The 20,106-nt window shown below is 30.0% G+C and overlaps 3 protein-coding genes across 14 annotated transcripts in view; all 3 read right to left on the reverse strand.

Moving 5' to 3' along the window:
- LOC122515069 (fasciclin-1) overlaps positions 1-20,106 on the reverse strand; it is a 763,302-nt gene that overhangs the window by 408,199 nt on the left and 334,997 nt on the right. The window lies entirely within an intron of this gene.
- Positions 213-17,102, reverse strand: LOC122515067 (uncharacterized protein DDB_G0287625-like). 6 transcript variants are annotated; one of them, XM_043632237.1, is made up of 11 exons: positions 16,498-17,102; positions 16,096-16,241; positions 15,811-16,011; positions 15,546-15,737; positions 15,290-15,462; positions 15,015-15,210; positions 14,691-14,932; positions 14,416-14,601; positions 13,739-13,958; positions 12,464-13,346; positions 3,073-3,141 (listed from the first exon to the last, which is right to left on the reverse strand). In XM_043632237.1, exons 2-11 carry the CDS (start codon positions 16,225-16,227, stop codon positions 3,080-3,082), a joined length of 2,487 nt encoding a protein of 828 aa, XP_043488172.1. In that variant the 5' UTR covers positions 16,228-16,241; positions 16,498-17,102; the 3' UTR covers positions 3,073-3,079. The 6 variants fall into 6 exon arrangements, with proteins under 6 accessions (XP_043488174.1, XP_043488169.1, XP_043488172.1 ...); XM_043632240.1 differs by lacking the exon at positions 3,073-3,141 and adding an exon at positions 6,822-6,868; XM_043632236.1 differs by lacking the exon at positions 3,073-3,141 and having other exon boundaries at positions 10,160-13,346; positions 16,526-17,102.
- On the reverse strand, positions 18,702-19,962 carry LOC122515086 (leucine-rich repeat-containing protein 57-like). Its single transcript, XM_043632272.1, has 2 exons — positions 19,871-19,962; positions 18,702-19,508 (listed from the first exon to the last, which is right to left on the reverse strand). The coding sequence occupies exon 2, from the start codon at positions 19,506-19,508 to the stop codon at positions 18,792-18,794; it is 717 nt and encodes a 238-aa protein (XP_043488207.1). The 5' UTR covers positions 19,871-19,962; the 3' UTR covers positions 18,702-18,791.

Below are 20,106 nucleotides of genomic sequence, written 5' to 3' on the forward strand. Positions count from 1 at the left end.
TATAACTTCGAAAAGAAAAAAAAAAAAAAAAGAGAAAAAAGAAAAAGGATCCATTATGATGAATGCAAAATAAAATAAAAAAAATAAAACGTGCATAACTCTCTATACCGACTTACATTCTACACCTAAGCACGAGATTAAAATCCGGTCGTCTGCGAATGTAATTACTCCATACTCTAGGACGATTAGATGAATTCGAACTCCTATAAATTCGATGGAGATCGGTCGATTTCGAACATTGATATCAAATAATTGTATCTTTTTTTTTTATTTTTATTTTTTTTTTTTCTGTTATTATATAGATTTTCACCTTTGAATCCTTTGTGAAGAGGAAGAAGAAGAATCAATAAGGACTGGTGGAAGGATATGGATCGTTGGATTTCTTTTGTGAAACCATTGTTGTTTATAATTGTACGATATTGGAACATTGTTGATAATGGCACGATCTTTGGAAAATTTCAACGTATTATTCCAATTATTATGTTTATCTAAATTATAAGGATTTTTATTCGTTGAAATGTCTCTTTTAATAATGTTCGGTAATATATCAGATTTTTCATCATGATTTTTTATTCTATCAGATAATTTATTAACGTTATTATCTTCTATTTTGCAGATTGAATTAAAATGTTTGGATCGTTTGTTATTAACATAATCATTCTCTTCTATGGACGATATCAATGTATTCGTACTGCCACGAAGTAAATTCATGTTCTCTTGAATTTTACTATTAATTTTGATTGATCGTTGAATAATCGTAGGTGTTTTCGAATTAATCGTTAATGATCTTTTTAAATCATTTTCGTAATCTTTACGATCGATTATTGTTGACTTTTCATGGTCCAGATTTTCTTCATCTTCTTCGTCATCATTTTCTTCTTCTTCTTCTTCTTCTTCTTCAGTGGAATATTTAAATTGTTCATTTGCATAATTCTCATATATGTTATGCAATTGTTCGAACTTTGTATCAGTAGTTTGATCAACAAACCCCCCACCACGTGACTTATATGAATCATTTTTATCAATATACTCATCGACAAAGTTTGAATCATTATTCTCAACATGATTTTCTTTATCTTCGCACAACGTCAAATTATTTTCATTCATATTGATATTTTCTTCTGACAAATCTTTATCATCATTAATAATTTTTTCCATTTCCGAGGAAGATGATAAAGTAACGTTATCGTCTATCACATTATTTTCAATTACTATATCCGTATAAAACAATTCATCAGATTGATTATCATTAATAACATTTTCTACAACCATATCGTATTTTTCTATCGGGTGATAAATCATCGTTTTAGCTTCCGTTAAATTACAGTTAAACGTTGAATCATGATCGATGTTTTTTTCATTGATCTTAACATTTGCATGATTAATTTCACGATTAATTTCATGATGATCGTTTTGAATTGAAATCGATCCAACCTCCAAATCATCATCCTCATCATCATCATCATTATTATTATTATTATTATTATTATTGTCGTGAGAATCGTTAGATTGATTGGAATCATGTGTAACATTAGTATCCATTAAAATTTCATGATCATCCGAATCCTTGATCAAATAAGTTTGATTTAATTGTTGTACAGTATTCGACCAAGTTATCAACACTTTCATTGGATCATTTTCAATCAAAGAATTATCATCCTCTTTGATCAATAAATCTTCCATTAACGGTATCACCTCTCGATCATTCTTATCTTCATCGAATGATTTATTATTTGGTTGTAAACAAGAACAATGTGCTCTGTGTTGATGACATTTCTCAGATGATATTATTTCAGTAATAACATTATCCTTGATATTTGAGTTAAATTGATTATTATTCTCACAACGATCCATTTTCATTTCTTCCCACGTGATTAATTCATCATTCTTGTGGTCCACGTTGTCATCATAATCATTGTTGTTGTTGTTGTTGTTGTATATATTACAAGGTTGTACAATCATTTCTAGAATATTATCATTAACAGTTACATCATTTACTTTGGAATCCTTTTGATTTCTAGCTGTAATCACGTGATCAACTTTGACCAAACTACGATTTTTCTTATCACATTCCGTTATATTATTGTAGGATCCATCGGAATGATCATCGATCATTTTATTTTGCAATTTTGTAAGTTGCATCATAGTTGGTTTGATTTTGTCAGATCTCGTGGAATATTGGATTGCATCGTTTTGAATGATTTTACCTTCTGATTTCTTCTTAGGTTTTAAGGATATTAGGAGAGGAAGATTCATATTTCTCAGTTCAGGGATGATCGAACGCGAACAGGACGTTGGCCTGAGGAGAAGGAAAAAGGGTCAGGGATACACCCGAGAAAAAGAGAAAGAGAGAAAGAGAGACAGATAGAAACAATGACAAATAAAAAGAAGAAATAATAGGAGGAGAAAGAAGGGAAGTTTTTGATTGTTTAAACGACCATTGCCCTTTCCCTTCTCCTCGTGCGTATCACACAAAAAAAAAATCACGTTTTATATAACAGATAATCTAATCTAATTTTTGTTATAAGAACAATTGATGAACAAAAAAGCTTACCTATCTGTAGGATTACGTTTAATTGTCGTCTCTCTTGTTTTTCCTAATTGGTAAGTTTCTGTATTATTTAATTGTTCACCTCTGCCACTGTAAAATAATACATTGATTTCATTAAATTATTTTTTTTCTATATATTTGTAGGAATATACACGCATATTACATCGAATTGTAAACATAAACTTCAATACTCACGTCGTGGTTGTTGGCCTTTGCGAATCGATGAAATTTTCTTTGATTTTCTCACGAGTATTGTGTTCAGTCAACGAAACTGTTTCTCTAACTTTGTTAGGTGTTTTAACAGTCGTACAACTTTGCGAATATTTGTCACGATTACTTTGTCGACGATTTTTCAAGGCCGGTGCACGATACTTCATTCGTGCCTCCAAACGTTCCTTGGCAATGTTCTTTGTGGCTGGACTTATTGGTAATCTCGTTGATCTTTCCTTACACCAAGCTACGTGTCGATCGTATGCCTTTATTCCAAATTGACGACCACAAGTTGGACACATTCCTTTTTCATTTGCTCTAGTTGGTGCACCCGAAGATGCGTGGGAACTCGATTGCTTCTGATTGATTACCATGCTTGCCTGAAAATTATATGGATCTGGGTGACCATTCATAATTTATTTCATTTATTCAACTATATTCATTTCAATGTTCATGCAATATGCATTTGAAACGTTACACTTGGAATGCCTGTTGCAATCCTTTTTTTTTACTACTTCATTTTTTTACTTCATTTTTTTTACTTCATTTTTTTTTTACTTCAAGATTTACCGTTTCATTTCGTGCTGCCCTAATGGTTCGTAAAAAATCATCGTGCGTTTCTTTCCAACAGGATTTACGTTTTTTTTCCTCATTCGAATATCTTTTCTTTTCCTGCCGAGGAAGAAATTCCGCGAGATCGGTACCCTGAATTCTTTGCTTAGCCGAATCGAATGGTTTTCGTTTTTTTATTGCAGCTCTTTCGCATATCTTAAAGTGTTTTTCCAATGACCGGGGCATGAAAGTTCTTCCACAAATTGCACAAGGCAATAATACTTCAATTGCATCTCCTCCCTCCATTTATTCAAATATTTTTCCTTGAAAAAAATGGTCTTTTCAATCGGTTCAATCGATAAGATCTGTCGGTAAGTTATCGACCATTAGTTTAGAAAAAATTTTGGATCTGTCGGTAAGTTACCGACCGTAATTTTCCAAAATATTTATAATCGATATATTTTATCTGATTATTTTATTATATTATATTATTATTATTATTATTATTATTATTATTATATATAATTAAGATATATATGCATATATATATATAATATAAATTTACAAAAAAAAAAAAAAAAAAGAAATTTATAAAAATATAAAAATTATAATAAAAATAAATTAAATGAATGATATAATAATTGTCTACGTACCAAGATTTTCCAGACATTTTTCTTTATATTAGTCACCTTTTCTCATCGATTAATTATTAATCCACACGTAGAAAATAATTATAAAACAATACACTTTTATTTTCCTCTTGTATTAAACCTTTTTTTTTACGATCATCTAATGATTGAATCCTTTTTTTTTGGTTCAGATCTATCTATGTCCTCCTCAAGGTCACAGGAAAAGTACTCGAATTGTTCTATCAGACTATAAAAAAATCTAATGAATAGGAGTAGCTTGATTACCTGCTACTAAAGTTGTGATTCTTCTTGAAAATAAACGACGACAACGACGACAACGACGACGATGATGATGAGAACAACGAAGAAAACAAGACGTCATGGTCGCCCCCGCGATATTAAATTCGCCTACGATATATCTTACAAGCTTCCTTTTATGGGGATATGATTATGACATTTTAAACAACGATGATGCATGGGGGGAGGGGGGAGTAAAATAACTTTGTTGCAATAAGTTATAACATCGTTAGAAGAAATTATTTAATTATTTCTTGCTCAACAAAAAGAAAAAGAAAAAGAAAAGTATTTCATCTATATTAATCACACAAACACACCTTATTATTTTATTAGAAAATTAGAAAAGAAAAAAGAATAATGAGGATATTATAATTTAAAATAAAAAAAAAAGTGAAAAGGAAAAAAATCAAACGAGAAAAATTAATTAATAATATTTGTAATCACTGGCCACACGAGGAACACTTAAATGCAATGCCTCAAACTTCGATTGATTTTACAAGCAACGTGAAGTATTGAAACTTACCCTCAACGTTCGCCATGACAGTTGTTCAAAAGGGAAAACATTAGTTGCTATAGAAACCATCACACAATTCGATGGGGGGATAGATAAGAGAAACTGTATTTGTTGAATTTTCTGATTAATTGATTGATTTAGTCGATTTTTATGTTTGTTTTCTTTTTTTCTTTTTTTTTTTTTCTTTTTAATTAATTTTCATCATTTATTTTTCGTGTTCACAAACAATTGTAGATCGTAGAATCAAAAAATGTATTTTAATGTAAGGAGAGATGATGATAGGCTTGTTTATTAGGTAGTATACGTTGCAAAAAAGGTTTTAATAAACATCGTAGGAAATATAATAATTCAAAATGACAATGATTAGTCTACACATATCATTTATTATTCCTTTTTCTTTTACACATCAGTGATTCTACGATCGTTGGTCCTCGATCGATGATCTTTAATACTCCTTCAATCACTTTGTACGTGAATCGAGTTATTATTATCGATGAAAATGATGAAAATGATGAAAAACGAATTATGAAATATACGGGGTGTCCTAATTTATTTTTGTCAAATTTTACCAATATATTCTACGTGTGCATAACACAACACAAAACCAAAAATTAGATAAATAAAATGTCAATAATGACATTTATTTATTGAAATATTTTTAATATATAAATTTATATTATTTTATATAAATAAACACGTGTGTGTATAATTAATTATTAAAATGTTTCATTAGAAACAAAATTATCATTAAAAATATAATAAGATTGAGAATTAATATTTAATCAGGAATTATAAAATACAATCAAATTTTTTCATGTATTTACAGAAATGAAGGAAAATTAATACGAAATTAGTAATGCAATAGATTCTATTTTCTTCTACAATATTTTTTTTTTAAATGGGATTATAAATGATTTTTAAATTGTCTGATATCAATCAACACGATATCCGTTAATTATTATTTTATATTTTTGTTTACGTAAAACATTTGAAGAGCCTATAATTATAAGACACTTATGTCTTATTTTTGCTTGTAAAATATATTGATAACTTTTGGCGGGAAAAAATAAAAAACGGAGACACCTTGTATGTATATATTACCGTTAGAGTGTATAATCCAATTAATTTATGAAATAACTAGATGTTTTACGAAAAAACGTATATATAAAGAATTTCATATATTACACACTTTAACTCGTTGTTTTATGAAATTACTTACGGTAATATATGAATTCGCGAGAAGCGAATAATCAAAGCGTGAATATTTTATCTCGAGAACAAATAACATTTACTTTGAAGATCATAAAATGAAAAAACGAACACACATTTTTTATTCTTGGATTTACCAAAGTGAAATCAAGTATGCAATGACCTAATCAATAAATCGTAAATAATTTCTTCTAAAAAAAATCGAAAAATATTTTCCTTATATTTTAAAACAAATTTCGAATTAATACTTTAATTTACTTCGTTTTTCGTGAATTCATATATTCTGCGTTTATTTCATACTTTAACTGATAGGTATAATTATTTTTAGTTATTTCATAAATTAACGAATTTCACGTTTTAACAGTAACATATATATGAACGAGTGAGAAAATTTGATGCATCAGTCTCTTTATACACAAGCTGAGAAAATTTCTAAAAAAAAGAAAATAATAATTATAATAATTATAACAACAATAATAATAATAATAATAATAATAATAATAATAATAATAATAATAATAATAGTAAAATGACTAATAACAAGGAACTTTTATCGTTATATGTTTCTACAAAAACAAAATCGAATAAAAAAATCAATTTAACCGATCGCGTTTCAGAGAGAAAAAAATTAATAAGAAAAGTATCGTTAGATCGTACTTTAATAAATATTTTTTTCTTTAAAAGGAAAAGAAAAGAAAAAAAAAAAAATGAAACGTAAATAAGAATAATCTTTGATGACACATGTTCTGAAAAAGAAACGTTTAGCGCTTGATAATTAAAAATGTCGATGAAAATAATGAATGTTAATGTTGTTCTCGTTGATTAGACTTTGTTTGTTAGTTATTTTGTCTGTTTTTTCTTGCTTTCTCCTCGTTTATTCATACAAGCTCGTACTTGATTCAAATCCTTAAACAAATGTAATATTATTATTATATTATTATTATTACTATTATTATTATTACTATTATTATTACTATTATTATTACTATTATTATTAATTTTTTTCTTGGCATAATTTTGTTTCTTTTTTTTTTTTTTTCAAATTCCCATACACACACGAGAGAACATACCAATTAATAAACAATCATTCGTACCATTTTTTGTTGTTGTTTTGTTTTATTTCTAATCTATATAAATCTTTCTCTCTTTGTCCGTTTCACAAGAATGATTTTAAATTCAAGAATGATTTTTTTCAATGTTCCTTTTTAGAAATCATTTTAATCGAACATGACTTTTATAACATACTTTTGTGGAATTCGCAGTATTATACCTTTTTACATTATATAAAAAAGATCTTCGGATCACAATTTGTCGTTAGTTTAATTTAAATATTAAGCACGAGAAAAAAAAAAAGCAAAAAAAAAAAAAGAAAAAAAAATACAAAAAAAAAAGAAAAAAAAAAAGATTAATTTAATAATAATAAATTAATATAATTGTATTAATTATATAATTATATAATAATAAAGTCGGTAATATATCGACACAGAAGCGTCATGCTTAATACGACCAACATAGGGCGAATATTTGGCATGTATTTTGGTTTTTACAATAAAAATTAATGATATTTCGTTAGTTGAATTTTTATCAATAATACAAAAGTGTTATTTAAAATTATTATTTTATTTTATTTTATTTTATTTTATTTTTATTTTTATTTTTTACTATTTTATTTTATTTTATATTATTTTATTTACTTTTTTAATTTAAAAGTGTATTACTTATAAATGACATCGAAAGAAAAATTTATGATATATTAAATATAATATTAAAATAAGGAAAATATATTCGATCTAATTGTGATACAAAAAAAAAAAAAAAAAAACATAATAATATTTGTTCGCATATAGCAATAAACGCTTCTGAAATCTGATTATACCGTTTTATAAAAAAAAAAAACTCGTGCAATATTTAAAAAATTCGTTTGAATCATTTGCGTAACTTTTACAACCAACGAAATGTAATCGACAACAAGTGGAATGAAATTATATCAAATTTAAAATTGCCAATATTGATATACTTGAGATGTCACAATTTATGTAAATCATTTTTTAAAATACATTTTAGAGAGGATTGATTAATAATCATTCGCTAAAGAAAAAAAAAAGCATTGCAAATATCGGAGTAAATTATTAGAATAATCTCGAGAACACATTGTATCTTTTGCGTAATAATTATTTAAACGTTTACGTGTGTTGTTTATACGCAATATTAAATAATATTTAAAAAAAAAAAAAAGGTTTTTTTTTTTCTTTTTTCTTTCGAAAGTAACCGTGAAATATATATATATATAATAGCCTATCTTAAAAATAAATTATATAAGGAAAAAATTGGAAATAAAAAAGAGAAGTTTTTAATATATATATATACATATACGTTTTACGTACGTTAAATGGCAGTAACATTTGTTTTCTCTTGGTTTTAATCAAAGTTTATCTTTTTTTATCTTATTTAAGTCATTACGAGCCGAAATTCATTTATTATTTAATATATCCTAGCATTAAATTAATTCATTAATTATCTTCTTTATCAAATAATTCGAGACCGTCGGAATAAAAAATTGTTCTAGTTACTAAGCCTCCGTATAGATAGCAGCAGCGGCGGTATCGAAAATTCAGTTCTCTTCCTTACCGATATGAACATTTTTTTTTCTTTTTTTTTTTAATTCTTCGTCAATTTATTGATCTTATAATATTATCTATATCTCTTCTTTTATTTTATTTTTATACTTTTTAAAACCTATTTTCACAAGCGTTCCGATAAATTATTCATACGTGAACGCACATTATTTTGCATTACGTGAATATAGGAGAAGAAAAAAGTACGAAAAGACAAAAAAAAAAGAACAAACAAATCTGTAATAAAATTAATAATTAACGTTGATTAATTATTCGTTGTGACGCCGTATTTTCTGTTTCTTTGTTTTTTTTTCTTTTTCTTTTTTTTTGTTTAAAATCAATCGTTTCTCTCCCCAGATTGTAGTATTCGAGATGTGTTGTTCTTTTTATTGCGAATAATGTTGTGTGAAGCAAATGAATGAAGGAACAAAAAAAAATAAGAATAAAAAAAGAAAAAACAAGAGAAATAGTCTTCAAATTTGATGACATAAAATATCTAATATATATATATAATATCGTTATTTATATTGTTATTCAGAAAAATAACTTATTAGCGTTTGGCAGTGTCCATCATTTTTCTTTTTATATCCGTCCAACGTTTTTTATTTTTTATATATATATATGTATATATATATGTTATACACACATATATAATTATACATATATATAATAAAGATGAGAAACAATATTTAATATTATTGTATATCATATGTTTTTTGTTTGTTTACGTCTGTTTAAAGAAAAGTATACTTGAAAAAACATAATTTATGTAAATATTACATAGATCACGTTTGGAGGTTAACTTTTCCTTTTGTTTATAACCTAAAAAAATTTCAATATTCTAAATATTATGATAATATTATAACAACTGAATGCGACACGACGATGATGATGATGATAATGATGATGATAATGATGATGATAATAGAACGGCAACAAATCAATATGATTAGATATATTAAAGTGATAAACATAATATATGTGTGACTTAAATCATTTCCTAAAAAATACAGAAAAAAAAAAGAAAAAAATAAGAACAAAAAGTTCGTTAATTTCGATACGTCAGTAATAATTTTTCTTGAAATTTCAAGCTTTATATATATATATATATATATATATATGTTGTATTGAAATAAAAACAAAGAGTATTTGTAAAAGAAATTATTTAATTATAAAAAATGAATAAATCAAATTAAAATCGTGAAAGATATACCACACTGACGTATTGAAATAAACAATATCATTTTTGTTAACACAATTACGAGCCTCTCTGTGTAGAACAAAAGTGCAAAGAAAATTGCATCCCAATGCTATTATAAAATTAATTCGCAATCGCATTGATTAATTAAGAAAACCTATATCTCTTCATACGTGAGCGATTGAAATAAAAAAATCCATTCGCTAAAACACTTGAATACAATGGTTTTTCTCGATATCTAATATACAACTTTCACAGTCGTTTAATTATAACCAGTCTAAAAGTTCACCGGTTTTTGAATGCGATGACAAAGAATGGTATCTGCAAAATCTGATACTATTATTAATGCAAATAGTTTGTTACTTTTCATTTCATTTCATTTCATTTCATTTCATATCGGCTGATTTAATCGTATATAATTCGATCACAGTATAAATAATCCCTACTGCAAAATTGTTTAAATATTTTTTTTTTAACGTAGATTATTTAGCACACATTATGTATCGTAATAAAATAGGAATGCTTATCTGCGAGAAACATCTTGTTAACGATAAAAATTAAATTAAATAATAATAATAATAATAATAATAATAATAATAGTAATAATAATAATAAAAAAAAGATTTCTCCGATAAATAACGAATAAAATTTGTTTTTAAACAAAAATTTTCCTACATAAAATTTGTGTGAGTGACCGACCGATGATGATATAATGTTAAAAAATTGTACGTTATAAGTGTGATCCTTAATTTTGAAATTAGAAAATATAATCTCATGATAATTAAGTCGTTGACAATATTAATCATATTGGCTTTAGTTCTGATACTTTTTATCCTGATAAGTATGCTCAGATCACAGACACCGTTCGACACGGATTCTACTATGGAACATACCAAAATTATGAAACATCCGGCACCACCACGAGGAATCTTTTTATATACGGTTACTTTGTTTACATTATCGTGTGAAAAGTCAACGAAGATAAATTATTAATCAATTTGTCTATTATACTTTCCGCAGAGTAGGTTGTTCAAACATCTAAGAGATTAATTGTAATTGCTGCTCTTTTACTTTATACGTGGTATTAAATAAGCATGTGCTTTCTTATATTTTTCTTCTTTTTTTCTTTTTTTTTTTTATACTTTTTTAATCCTTGCGTAATAGGGAGCAATAGTTTATTCCTGCATCTTCAGCATCTTAAGTCATTAGAAATGTAATTATTTCATTAGAAATGTAATTATTTCATTAGAAATGGATAATATCTATAGGCTTATGGTTAATTTATGACGATACGATCAAAGATTCGATGTAATAAAAATAAATTTGTTTTAACCATAATTGCTTATTGTAAAATACCAATATAATTTGTTAAGCTTATTTGCTCGAATGCATTTTGTATGAATCGATGACTTAAAAGATGGTCAAGTTGCAGAGACATTGAAAAATTGTTGTATGTCTCTTATGAATGTATTCAAAAATAATCTTTTGCAGTATGTCTGCTTCGTCTTAATATGTACTACAATGCTACTAACATGTAACTATTATGATAGTTCAAATGACAGGAACAACCATCTGCATTGATTCACGATTATCTTTGTCGTAATTATAATTAATTTCCCTTTATAATTCCAAAGAGAGACAAAAAATTTATTTTGTTCTCTAAACAGAGAAAGAGCCTACTACGTGTGTGACTTCATTCGCTTTTCACAGGACCCACGTTTTTATTGGATTTTTTTTTTTCTTTTAAAATGTTAAACTACTATACTACATTATTTACAAGATATAATTGGTATATGCATATTTGATTATTCTTATTAGTCCTTGGTATATTTTTCAAATTTATTTTAACGTCGAACTTTTAAAGAGGTTTTTATAATTAAACTTTAATGACCTAACATCCGTTTGAATAATAAATTTGGACGGTATAATTTTTAGTTAACGAATCAAATGAGTGTAATACTCAAAGTAAGATCGAGAATTATAGACCCGACTTTGAAATTTCTCTAAAAATTCAATTCATTGACCAGCAATGATTTAATTATCAACTTATTTCATTTTTTAAAGCAGTACTTGTAAGATTTCTGAACGATCAATTTCATTAATCTACACCAATGATGCACAAGCCTCCTTCTAATTCTACAAGATCGCAAGTTTGATTTTGACTGCGAGCCGCATTATAAAATTATTCGTGAAAGTTTTTGGAAGAAAAAGCAAGCTTAGGTTAAAAAATTGTGATAACTATTTTTCTGAATCAGGGGGGAGGAGAGGATGATACATCGATACCTAAGTTGAAGTGTTACGTATGCGACCCGCAGACTGCAGGTTGTGCTTCATTGATCTATACTGTATATTTAAAAAATCTAAATCTAATATATTATACCTATAAGAACAATCAAATATCATAAACCAATTAATACACATACTTCGTTATAGATAAATGTATTTAACGAATGGCAGTGAGTGACACAAATCGATTCGTTACGATATTTTCGTCCTAAGTATCCAGATTGTCAGATAACGGTTGTTCTCAATTCAATATTATTTGGCCGAGTATTATTACCTGACCGTAATAATACTTCCTTAGTAAATAACATTTTTACCGTTAAATGTTAAGACTTTCCCATTCAATGAGATACTGCGTTTGACCGTTAGGTCCTACCCTTTTTGCCTTGATCACAAACTTCTCACCTGCTGCTATCCTGTTGGCAGCTCCAAAGTAAACATTCACCGATGATTTAAGATCCTCCATAGATACGTCGGGAGAACTTTGCTTCATGGGCGAACATTTAGGAGAGGATGATGCGTTACACTTCTTTTGAGGCTGCGGATCTGGTGGTGGTAATTTTTCACTGCTATGTCGTTGTCGTAATCTTCTTCCGTTTAAGGCGTAATCAACACAATTTCCAATTTGACTACTGGCACTGCTCGAAGCACCACCACCACCACCACCACCACCACCACCATTGAACGAACTCCTTAAATTTCTCACAAATTCATTTTTAACTTCGTTATATCGTGCCGGCAAAATTGTAGCAGTTTTACTAGCCGTATGTTGATATTGTTGTTGAAGTTGTTGCTGCTGCTGTTGTTGAGATGGTCTACCACGTCGATGTTGTCTTTTTCGTTTCACTTGTCCATTTCTATCAATGATAATGTCTTTCTCTGATAATTGACGTTTGGTTGGTCGTACTACTGGTGGTTGTGCTATCACGGGTGTCAATGGAAGAGGCAACGTAATGGGAGCTTGATTTTGAGTTAAAGGTGTACTCGTGCTTGCTTGATTAGAACTACAAGATGTACCCAAGAGATCGCTCAAATTAAGAAACGGATGATTTTTCCCTTCGAAATCTTTTGGAGGTGGAATGAAGGAGTCTAACGTTCCTCTTGAACTGGTTTCATCGCCACTGGTATCAGCTGGAGTCGACGGTGGCAAAGAATGCATTAATTCCATTGAACTCGGCACAGATAATTCAGACATAACCGAAGTAGTAGCTGGCGGTGTTGGTGGACCGGATACGGAAGTTGGGGGTGTTGGTGGTAAATCCGATTGTTCTGAATTTCGAGGTTTGCTCTAAATATAGAGAAAGATAAATAACAACCAAAAGAAACATAAATATTGCATTAAGATCATTTCTACAATTAACTTCTTGGCCTACACGACATCTGCCGATTGCGCGAACCATATTAAAATCAAGAAATTCGGTTGCGCGTTGTGCCATCATCCCACTGTTCAAAAGAACGAACGAAGCTTCACGCTGAATTAAAGAAATTATCCAATTTTATCAGAAACAAATGATACAAACAAAATACATACATTCCAATGAAAAATACTCGATGTTGAAATAAACTTCAATCGCTGATTCAAATAATAATACGCGATATTTTATGTAAAAATTCTTAACCACGAGTGAGACTCGTTATAGGCCAAGGGGTTAATCATTAACAGTATAATTATGTAATTACCTTGGCAATGGCATTTTTTAATAATTTCCTAGCTTTCCTATATCTGGCTTCCCTTACGCCTTGCGATTTCCCTAATGAACCATCCGCACCTTTCTCTCTTTTTTTATGCTTACGGAACATCCTTTCCCGAGAACTACCCAGTACCATTAATCTTCTTCTTCTCTGTAAACTTAACTTTGGAAATGGGAAAGTTTTTTTTACAAAGCCACCTCCGCTATATCTGTAAAATTTTTTAATATTTTTTTTTTAATATGTATATATATATATATGCTTTTATATATATATTGTTTTTATTATTCTCTCTCTCTCTTTTTCTTTTAAATTACTCTCACTTTTAGATTACTCTCACTTTTTTACGAAAACATTTTCACAAACATAACCTATAATTCCAAAGTGATAGCATCATTTTACCGCCACTTTATAGTTAAAAACACATAGTTTGTCTTTTGCTTCCCTAGATGAGTCACCCATACATGTTACTAATCGTATCCACATTATGTGACTTTAGTAATTTTATAGGAACTAGTTTTTCAACATGGCTAAGCCCTTAACTATGTGTACTCTTATATATAAATTTACATATAATAATAATAATAATAATAATAATAGTAATAATAATGATAATAATAATAATAATAATAATAATAATAATAATAAATATGTAATATCGTAAATACCTTTCTCTCAAAGATTGTGTGGATTGAGAAAGAGGATTTGGACTTGGACACGAACTTTGCTCTGCTTCGGAATTTTGATAAATGGTTCCTCTCATGACGACGTCTGATGGATTGACAGGTATTTCCAAATTTTCAGGTGAAACTTCTTTTAGTACATTCAATTGTTTTGTACTTTCAGGCACACATCTATAAATATATAATGTAATCGTATCGACAAATAAATTTTCAATAGAGTATTATTATACGTATTGGAATAAAATGAAAATGATACAAACCCTGCAGATGGGGATAGATATTGTAATCTTTTATTAGCACCCCAGCATCTACGTAATACAGAATCATCTATAATTCCAGATGCCGGAAGATTGACGATAGGACATGGCGGTGGTAATCTAACTCTAAGACCCCATATTGTAGTACGTTTCTTAATTTCTCTTCCACATTTGAATCTATTCCTATTACTGGTTAATATGGCTAGTATTGAATCTCTGCGCACTTGAACACTAACATCTCGAATCTAACAAATATTTCTACGTTAGATTAATTCTATTAACGATTATTAAAATTATAGTAATAATTAATAGAAAAAAATTTCTTACGCGTGGCGGAAGTTGCAAAGAATTCCAATTGTCATTGGCATAAGGTATAATAACGGTATCTAAATCATAATACTTTTTTGCATTGTAAACAGTCAGATTGTACAACATCAGGTGCACTAAATCGGCCCATTTTAGTTCCAAACGTCGTACAAATTCTTTACCGTAATTGCACATTGAACAAACAAAAACATAGAATCTGAAATATGAATAAATATGTATAACGATGTCGGAGAGATAATAGAGTCCCATTTTAATTTCATTCCAATATATCTTACCTATCTCCACTGTAGAGAGGATACCTTAAGCAACTAACGCATTTTTCATGGAACCATTGTTTACAACGTGCGCACTGTAACATTTGCGTGTACCATTCTCCGTTTAAACCACAATAACAATAAATTTGTTCTGCGTTAACTCGATGATGTACATCCCAACTCAACATATCAGGCTAGAAAATATTATAAGTTAATAAGATCATAGATAAGAGAAATCTATTAATACATTAAATCTTATAACATGCGTTAAACTAACATCGTATGGTAATTTGGTCATATCATCCGGTGGTGGTTGAGGTTGATCTCTGCCGCTACAAACTTTTCTAATATTTACTTTAACCATACACTTCTTAATCTCTCCAGATTCACGATTCCTCGTTTGATTATCCATGCATCTTTTACACATCCAATTGGTATCGCTTCTAGTTTCTTCTTTGGATACATGAGGCTAAAGATGCAAAATAAGGTTAGAAATAATACTGAAAAAGAAAATATGAGAAATTAACGATATATATATGTACCTGATGGCAAAGTTGATGATAACCGCGACCACATTTATCGCACACGATAATATCATTGTCTGTTTTAGGTTGAGATTTTTTACAGAGAACGCACATAACATCCGTCTCTGGCATGGATAATTTGGTCAACTCTTTGACCGATGACCACGAAGATGTATTGTCCATAAATTTAACGAGACATCTTTCTCTAGCCAAATCAACCTAAACAACAAAAAAGTAACGCATAGAAAATATTACGATAATCCAATAAAGAAATAATTCAAATCAAATAAACAACGCTTTTACCTCGACAACAGTACCCAAGTAATATTTCCCATCCTTATGTTGAAGTAATACGTCATCTCCATGAGAGAAACCTAAACGTTGTTCCCTCGTTGTACTATCTGGCGCTGCCAGACTTTCCTCTAATTCTGACATTTTCACTTTTATTTCTAAAAACAATGAACGATACACCGTAATCATCAAACCGTACTACGCTTCCAAGAAGAAAATACAAAAATACAATTTGAGAAGAAAAATGAACCAAAAAAAGAAACATAGGAAAGAAAATGACCGATATAAAAATTGATAAAGAGATAAAAATAACAGACAGACAGACAGATGAGAAACAAAATGAGGAAAGGAGAGAGGGGAAAAGAAAAAAATTAGGAAACGTTTGTGGAATAATTTAAAAGAATTTGCACACACCATTCTGCAGGAGGTAGGTTCTTCGTACCTCTGGAGGTGGTGGGGGGCGGGGGGGCGGCTGGTGCTGACTTTCCTCCGGTTGAAAATTATTTGCAACGTTCCAGCTTCATTTTCTAACTTGCATCGGATAATTGGAAAGGTGTTTCTCGGTCATAGAAAAAAAAAACCTCGTTTAAGTTGGCGACAAAACGCGAAATGAAACGAGACGAATACGAATACGAAATGCGACAGAACAAGAGGTTCAGTAGCAGCAGGAGGATGAGGAGGAGGAGGAGGAGGACGAGGAGGAGCAACGGCAAAGATGGTCAATCCGCCCCCGTTGAAAGAAACCACCACGACCACGACCACGACCACGACCACGATGACCAAGACGCGTACTCGGGGGCCTTCCTCTCCCTTTCTTCCTTTCTTTTAGATGATGTTTTTTCCTTTTCTCTATTCCTTTCTTTTCCCCTCTTGCCACTGTCTGCTTTCTATCGTTTTCCAATCCTCCTCTTCTCTCGTACTTTTGACGATTCCTCTTTTAGGATGTACCTCTTCTTCTTCTTCTTCTTCTTCTCTTCCTTTCTGCTACCCTTACTCACTTTTTCCTTTTCTTTCCCCTATATTCTTTCCTTTTTTCTTTTTCTTTCTTACATACGTCCATACACACATGTATATATAATTTTTGTTATTATTTTTTTGGATAATTTATCCAAATTATTTTCTCTCCACTGTTATATCTTTTTTCCCCCGCAATTATCTCGCAATTTTATGTATAGTAATTTTGTTCTTTCTCTCTCTCTCTCTCTCTCTCTCTCTTCTTCTTCTTCTTCTTTTTCTCTCTCTCTCTTTTTGTTTTCAATTCTTGTCTAGTTCCCCACAAGCTCTTCCTTTCAAACCTCTTTCTTTTACCCTCTCCGTGTATTATAACCGTTTAATTACTTTATTTATTTATTTATTCCTTCCTTCCTTCCTTTCGTTAGTTAGTTCTTTTTTTCTCTCTTTTTTCTTTTCTTTTTTTTTCCCTATCTTCTTTCGTGGCAAATGAACGACGAGGACACGCACGGGCGGCACGCACGAGCGGCACGCACAGGCGGCACGCACAGGCGGCCCGTTAATCACTTCGACACTAATATGTCGCGGACTAAAATATGCGCGACCTACGATTGTGTCGGAAAATTCACCAAGAATTTTCCACGATTTTGTACATCACAACAACCGAGAATAATACTCGGTAAAACATTTCATTGTTTTACTTGAAAATTCGAACGAGCTACGGTCGCCATCTTGAATGAAACACTTGCTTGAAAGACTACGATAGTCAAACGCGTACTACCGGCGTTGACATGGACGTCACAGGACCGTACCCATCAAATTTGGGGCCCCCCGTTTTTTATACTATTTCTTTATTTTTTTCTGATATACTTTTTTAATTATTGAATTATTATCTTGAATTTTTTTAAATATCTTTTACAAACGTGTTCGAACTTATTTATTTATTTATATATATATATATATATATATATATATACTTTGCAATGGTTAATTGGTTTTCTTTTAGGAAGAACTAATTTTGATATGTTCATGTTACAATACTGATACTCGTTCGTAACCGTATCACGATGCAGATATAACATAAACAATTAAGAAATTTGTTAATTATCAATCGAAATTAATATGATTATTATTATATATTAATAATATTTATTGTTAATATGAAAATTTTGATATATTTTGTATAAATTTGTACGCATAGTTGTTTTATAGATCAGTTTAGTATGTTCTCTCTACATCAAGGTACAGTCACGTTCATAACTCATTCAACGAATTTTTGTTCTCATGTTATTTTCATTAACCATAACTTCCGGAGAGAATAATAATATTTAATCGTAATAACGATTATTATCAATTTATCGTAATATAATAAATATGAAATATTATTTCTCAAATATTCAACATAATCTCGAATAAGTATATTTTATTGAAATTAACAGGAACTATTAGTAAAAAATATGTAAAGGGTAGTACAATGATGATATAGGGGGCCATATTAAAATAAATAGAAGATATCATTTATTTTTCATTAAATTTGCATTAAATAGATAGAAATACGTTGATATATTATATATGTATATACAAAGATTATTAAATAACGTAGAAGATATATAAATACATCGAAGAATTTCATGAGGGGGGGAGAGAGAGTGAGAGAGAGACAAGAATCAAGAAAAATACGTGAGAAATTATAATATGTGCGTTGATATTAATTCTAATGCGATAACGAGATAGATGCATTTTTAATTTTCATTTGTTCAAAACATTTTTTTTTTCACAGCTGTATATCTCTCCATATAATCGTCGTACCCTTCAATATCAGCGAATTGTTTCATCTCGAAAAGATTTCCGGTTAACGCTAGCATCGATATATTAGACTCTTTTAATATTCTCGTAGGTATGGCGTTCAATTGTAAACAGTTCTCTTCCAATCTCAGCGTCTTCAGACGCGAACATTCAGCTATCCTATCCGATATTATAGAAATTTGATTTTGATTGAGATTTAATTCGGTAACGGAAAGTAAGGAAGCACCATCCGGTATCATAGTTAATTTATTCTTCGATAAATCCAACACGTCGAGGTGTTTCAAATCGCAAAACATCAAAGGAAATTCGGTGATACGATTGTCGGAAAGATTAACTTGTTTCAAATGGGACAATTTGGAAAAGGCACGCGGTACCCTTTCGATGTAATTCGAGCTTGCATTGAAACATTCTAATTTGGACAAATGACCGATGATCTCTGGCAAACTGTTAAGCCTGTTGCGACTCAAATTGATCTGTTTCAATAACGTAAACTCGCCGATTTCGTCGGGTAATCTAGTAAATTTATTTTCGGATATATCCAAGTTACGTAGAAGATGGGCCAATGTACGTAGATTCGATGGAAATTCGTCCAGTTTCTTTTGAGACAATCTCAGTGCTCCCGTCTTCTTGGCGGTCTCGTAATGTTGTTGCAATCCAATATTGCCCATCTTCGAAATAAACCAATCGTTATTCTTAACGCGTTCGAATGACGCGCCCTTTTTAGTCGTCTATATCTTTTTTCTATACGTGTATGTATGTGTGTGTGTGAGAGATTCGAAATAGGGGTTTAAGGGAAAACTTTCTATTCGGAGTGTACAACCTATGGTATAGAACGGTTAAAACTTATTGAGAAGAATGTACGACGATCGCGCCACCGCCCTATCATCGCAAGCTTTTCGCGAGCGGCGTCTTTGAGGGTCGATTCGTCGAACGACTAACTCACATCTATACGACGTATATTAAATCCTTATCGAGATTAAATAATAATACGATTGTAAATAATCTAAGTTTGATCAGAAACGATTCGTACCTCTGAATTTTGGCAAGTTCACGCTTTGCTACGGTAAGAAATATAGAAGAATATAAAGTGGTACGTTCGGTGGTCAGTATGCCGCGATGAACACTGAGTCGGCCATCTTGTCGGCGTAGTTAATCCTTATTTGCCACCAGATGGCGGGCATTACGTTCGAAGCCCCTTGAAAAATGGCCGACGTACGAAGATGTAGCGGTGCAGCTCGGATTTATATCAGACTGAAAACAGTGCAG

The sequence above is a fragment of the Polistes fuscatus genome, unplaced genomic scaffold (assembly GCF_010416935.1).
Source record: "Polistes fuscatus isolate 324 unplaced genomic scaffold, CU_Pfus_HIC Scaffold17, whole genome shotgun sequence".
Lineage (NCBI taxonomy): Eukaryota > Metazoa > Arthropoda > Insecta > Hymenoptera > Vespidae > Polistes > Polistes fuscatus.